Source organism: Mobula birostris, chromosome 5 (genome assembly GCF_030028105.1).
Source record: "Mobula birostris isolate sMobBir1 chromosome 5, sMobBir1.hap1, whole genome shotgun sequence".
NCBI lineage: Eukaryota > Metazoa > Chordata > Chondrichthyes > Myliobatiformes > Myliobatidae > Mobula > Mobula birostris.
Window position 1 is genome coordinate 93,534,963 of NC_092374.1, and position 6,000 is coordinate 93,540,962.

At 42.7% G+C, this 6,000-nt stretch overlaps 1 protein-coding gene across 4 annotated transcripts in view; it reads left to right on the forward strand.

Moving 5' to 3' along the window:
- LOC140197299 (very-long-chain 3-oxoacyl-CoA reductase-B-like) overlaps window positions 1-5,581 on the forward strand; it is a 30,222-nt gene extending 24,641 nt beyond the window's left edge. For 3 of the 4 annotated variants that reach the window (XM_072257236.1, XM_072257237.1, XM_072257239.1), the window contains exons 10-11: window positions 1,190-1,339; window positions 5,290-5,581. In XM_072257236.1, the coding sequence (XP_072113337.1) occupies window positions 1,190-1,339; window positions 5,290-5,421 (282 nt within the window). In that variant the 3' untranslated portion in view covers window positions 5,422-5,581. Of the gene's footprint in view, window positions 1-754; window positions 1,025-1,189; window positions 1,340-5,289 lie in introns of those variants that run through there. The other variant, XM_072257238.1, reaches the window with a different exon arrangement.
- Window positions 5,582-6,000: the final 419 nt, after the last annotated feature.

The window sequence follows — 6,000 nt, forward strand, 5'->3', positions numbered from 1 at the left end:
TCAGAGGTTCTCTCCTGGCTCCAGACTTTAAGTGACAGTACGAGTAAGCATGGCAGTACCTCCACTTTATTGGAAGTTTGTGAAGGTTCGGCATGTCATCTAAAACTTTGTAAACCTCTGCAGATGTGCAGTGGACAGTATATTGTCCGGCTGCGTCATGGCCTGGTGTGGGAACACCAATGGCCTTGCACAGAAAATAATGGATAGGGCCCAGTACATCACGGTTAAAACCCTCCCCACTATTGAGTACATCTACATGGAGCACTGTCACAAGAAAACATCATCCATCATCAGGGGCCCCCACCACCCAGGCCATGTTCTCGTCTCACTGCTACCATTAGGAGGAAGGTACAGGAGACTCAGGTCTCACCACCAGGTTCAGGAACAGTTATTACCCCTCAATCATCAGGCTCTTCAACGGAAGGGATAATCTCACTTGCCCATCACTGAACTGTTCCCACAACCTATGGACTCACTTTCAAGGATTCTTCATCTCATGTTCTCAATATTGATTGCTTATTTATTTATTATTATTATCATCAGATTTTTCTTTTGTCTTTGCACAGTTTGTTGCATTTTGTACACTGGTTGTTTGTCCATTCTGTTGGGTGCAGTCTTTCATTGATTCTATTGGGTTTCTCTGATTTCCTGTGTATGCCTGCAAGAAAATCATACTCAGTTTTGTATATGGTGAGATTTGAGTACTTTGATAATAAATTTGCTTTGAACTTTGAACTCTATCTCGGTCTTCCAGTATTCGACATCTCAATATGGGAAGCAGATTAACAGACTGTATTGTGGGACTTGGCTCATCTATTCTTGTCATTCAACAAGGACTAATCTCCAGAAGTTATTTGTTCTTACTTGCCCGGGACCAAGAACATTAGACCATATGCTCTCTGATATATTTAATATTCAGGTGCTCCACTTTCCTCCCATGCTCTAAAAAGATTTCCACGTTAAGGTTAGTAACTTGTGGGCACGTTGTGAAGCACGGTGACAACTGCAGGCTGTGCAGCATAACGCTCAGCGATTTGATTTGACACAAGTGATGCATTTCAGTATATGCTTCGATGTACATGTGACAAATAAGATAATGTTTATGTATTGTTATTTTCAACTGTATAAGAAACATACATTAGCAATTTAAAAATCATGCAACACCACTGAAATAAATTTTGTTTTCCAGTGTGTAATGCCACTATTCGTTTCCACCCATTTAACACATGACATGGATACTAATCTATTGGTGAGGCAGGCAGATGACTACGTCCAAGAAGCATTGAACACTGTTGGAATAACAGATCAGACAAGAGGATGCATCTCCCATGCACTTCAGGTAAGTGTCAAAGAATGTGGTGGAATGCTGGACCATTACTATGGCTTGGAGTCAAATTGAACATGGCAAATGAACTCCTATATTCTGTATTAACTGGAATAAATCTTAAGGTGCTCAGTGACCACCCTCACAGCCCCTGCCCCCAGTTGAGTGTAGAAACTCTTATGTGAGGAATGAACACAACAAACATCTTTTCAGCTGACTGTCTGGACACTTCATGTGAAAGGTGAACACCTAGTGAATAAAGGATTAGACTTGGTCACGTCAACTGTAGTCACATATACTTCACCATAACACACACAAAAACAAGCTGGAGGAACTCAGCAGGCCAGGCAGAGTCCCTTCTTGGCCTGAAACATCGACTGTTTACTCTTTTCCATAGATGCCACCTGGCGTGCTGAGTTCCTCCAGTATTTTGTTGCTTGGATTTCCTGCATTTGCAGGTTTTCTCTTGTTTGTGGTTATACTTCACTGTGCCGAGATTCATATTTAAATTCTTTTATTTATCACGTACAACAGAACATTCAGTGGAATGTGTTGTTTGTGTTAGCACTGAACATGACCTAGGGAAGTGCTGGGGGCAGCCCACAAGTGTCACCAGACATTCTGGCGCCAACGTAGCATACCCACAATGTTCTGCAGAACAACACAAGCAACAACAATAACAGCAACAATAAACCCCCTTCCTCCCTCCCAGCCACCCATGCACAGACACAATCCTCCATGAAACTGTGCACTATGAGTATACGATGTTGAGGAAGAGGCTGTAGAGCAGGACCCTCAAGGTAGTAATCCCTGGATTACTCCCAGTAGCACATGCTAGTCAGGGCAGGAATAGGATGATAGTGCAGATGAATGAGCGGCTGACAGAATGGTGCAGGGGGTAGAGTTTCAGAATTCTGGTTCATTGGGATCCCTTCTGGGAAAGGTATGTCCTGTACAAAAAGGACAGATTACATCTGACCCTGAGGGGGACCAATGTTCTATGACAATGAATTCCACAGATTCACCACCATCTGGCTAAATAAATTCCTCCTCATCTCCGTTCTAAAAGAGTGTCCTTTTCATTCTGAGCTGTGTTCCCTGGTCCTAGACAGTCCCACTAGTGGAAACATCTTCTCCACATCCATTCCATCTTGGCCTTTCAACAGAACAGTACAATACAGGAACAGGCTCTTTGGCCCACAATGTTTACTGATCCAGCTGAAAAGGAAATTGAAAAAGAACAAATTCATCCCTCTCACCTACACAACATCCATATCCCTCCATCTTCCTTACAGCGGACTGAAAAGCTTGAGCATATAGACATTAAGAAAGAGGATGTGCTGGAGGTTTTGGAAAGCATCAAGTTGGATAAGTCACCGGGACCAGACAAGATGTACCCCAGGCAACTGTGGGAAGCGAGGGAGGAGATTGCTGAGCCTCTGGCAATGATCTTTGTATCATCAGTGGGGATGGGAGAGGTTCTGGGAGACAGGAGGGTTTCAGATTGGAGGTTATTCAAGAAAGGGAGCGGAGATAGTCCTGGAAATTATAGACCAGTGAGTCTTACTTCAGTGGTTGGTAAGTTGATGGAGAAGATCCTGAGATGCAGGATTTAAGAACATTTGGAGAGGCATAATATGAATAAGAATAGTCAGCATAGTTTTGTCAAAGGCGGGTCATGCCTTACAAGCCTGACTGAATTTTTTGAGGATCTGACTAAACACATTGATGAAGGTAGAGCAGTAGATGTAGTTTATATTGATTTCAGCAAGGCATTTGATAATGTTACCCCATGCAAGGCTTATTGAGAAAGTAAGGAGGCATGGAATCTAAGGGGACCTTGCTTTGTGTATTCAGAATTGGCTTGCCCACAGAGGGCAAAGAGCGGTCGTAGTCCGGTCATATTCTGCATGGAGGTCGGTGACCAGTGGTGTGCTTCAGGGATCTGTTCTGGGACCCCTTCTCTTCATGATTTTTATAAATGACCTAGATGAGGAAGTGGTGGGATGGTTAGTAAATTTGTCGATGACACAAAGGTTGGGGGTGTTGTGGATAGTGTGGAGGGCTGTCACAGGTTACAGTGGGACATCAATAGGATGCAAAACTGATAGAAGAATATAGTATTAATGGCAAGATTCTTGGCAGTGTGGAGGATCAGAAGGATCTTGGGATCTGAGTCCAAAGGACACTCAAATCTGCTACGCAGGTTGACTGTGTGTTTAAGAAAGTATACAGTGTATTGGCCTTCATCAACCACGGGATTGAGTTTAAGAGCTGAGAGGAAATGTTACAGCTATATAGGACCCTGGTCAGACCCCACTTGGAGTACTGTTCTCTGTTCTGGTCGCCTCACTACAGGAAGAATTTAGAAACTATAGAAAGGGTGCAGAGGAGATTTACAAGGATGTTGCCTGGATTGGGGAGCATGCCTTATGAGAATAGGTTGAGTGAACTCAGCCTTTTCTCCTTGGAGTGATGGAGGATGAGAGGTGACCAGATAGAGGTGTATAAAATGATGAGAGGCATTGATCGTATGGATCATCAGAGGCTCTTCCCTGGGGCTGAAATGGCTAACATGAGAGGGCACAGTTGTAAGGTGCTTAGAAGTAGGTACAGAGGAGATATCAGGGTTAAGTTCTTCATGCAGAGAGTGGTGAGTGCATGGAAAGGGCTCCCAGCAACAGTGGTGGAGGTGGATAGAATAGGGTCTTTTAAGAGACTCTTGGATAGGTACATGGAGCTTAGAAAAACAGAGCGTTATGGGTAACCCTAGGTAATTTCTAAAGGAAATACATGTTTGGCACAGCACTGTGGGCCGAAGGGCGTATATTGTGCTGTAGGTTTTTTACGTTTCTATTCATGTGCCTATTGAAATGTCTTTTAAAAGCTGCTAATGCATTTACCTCTACTACCATACCAGGCAGCACATTCTAGGCATCAACCACCCTCTGAGTAAAAAGAAAACTTATCCCTTACATCCTCTTTGAACCTATTCTCCTCACCTTTAATATTCGATAGGTTTCAATGAGATCCCTCTCATTCTTCTAAACTCCATCGAGTACAGTCCCAGAGCCATCAAACGCTCCTCATGTTAACCCTCTCATTCCTGGGATCATTCTCATGAACTTATGTGAATTTCTCCAATTACTGCACTTCCTTTCTTAGATAAAGAGCCCAAGAGGGCACTGCGAGTGCACTCTGACCAATGCCTTGTAAAGCCTCAGCATTACATTCTAGTCCTCCCAAAATTAGTGCTATCATTGCATTTGTCTTCCTTACAAGTGACTAGACCTTTAAAAATTCCATCTAGGCCTGAAACTATTTTGTGGGTTTCCATGGAATTCCCCCCTCATCCTTCTGAATTCTGAATTACACTTCAACTTTGCAAAGAAACTGCAGAACTATAAAAGCAAATGTTAATAAAACTTCACAAAACAGGTAAGTATACAAACATAAGCAAGTTTAAAGAAAGCTAAAGCCACAGGAAAGAGCACACTAAAAACAACAGTCTGTGTTGTTTGGCTGAGAAGATTTGCTGCTGGTCAGAGTAATCCACTCAGTGACCATTTTATTAGGTGCAGGAGAGGAGCCCAGTACGGTCTTCTGCTGTAGCCCATCCATTCCGTTCTATATTGCACCATTCTATATAAACTCTAGAGAATGAAAATCCCAGGAGATCAGCAGTTTCCGAGATACCCAATCACTCTGTCCAATCATTCCACAGTCAAGGTGACATAGACCAATATTTTGATGTTTGGTCTGAACAACAGCCGAACCTCTTGACCATGCCTACATGCTTTTAAGCACTGAATTGCTGCCACATGATAGGCTGGTAAGATATTTGCATTAACAAGCAGGTGTACAGATGTACTTATGAAGTAGCCACTGAGTGTATCTGCAATAGTTAAAATAAATTAGGTGCTGAATTATTCTGACAAAACTTTTTCTCCTATCTGTTTCTCCAGCATTGGTTTATTGATAGTTTGTTTCCGGGTCGTTACCGACTCTCCCAGTTTGGATTAAATGTTATGAAGAAATTGACTGAGAAAGGAAAGACATGGTTGGAGAAACAGAAGAAGAAAAGCAAAATAAATTAGTTGCATCACAGTGGTTAGAGGAAATACCTCTATTATTTGTCTGATGTTATATTATTGGCTGGTTCTTTTGACATCTGTTGTTAATTCAAGAAGATACATTGTCCATGTAGTTGAAACAGCGACACCGAGATTAAAAAAATAAATTGTGACCTGATTGAAAGAGCACTCGGCTGTTGTCTCCCACATAATCACTGACCTTATTAGCTCTGGGGATCTCCTATGCACTGCCACCAACCTCACAGTTCCCATACCCCACACCTCCTCTTTATACCTCCTACCCAAGATCCACAACCCGCTTGTCCAGTAGACCCATTTTTTCCAGCTTGTTCCTGCCACATTGATCTCATATCTGCACACCTCAACTCTGTCTTATCAACCATAGTTCAATCCCTTCCTACCTACATCCATGACACTTCACATACTTTGGATCTTTTCAATGATTTCAAGTTCTCTAGCCTCCATCATCTTATTTTCACTATGGATGTTCAGTCCCTGTACAACTCCATCCCCTACCAAAAAGGCCTCAAAGCTCTTCGTTTCTTGCTGGATACCAGACCCACTCTCCTCCGTCCAGTGAAT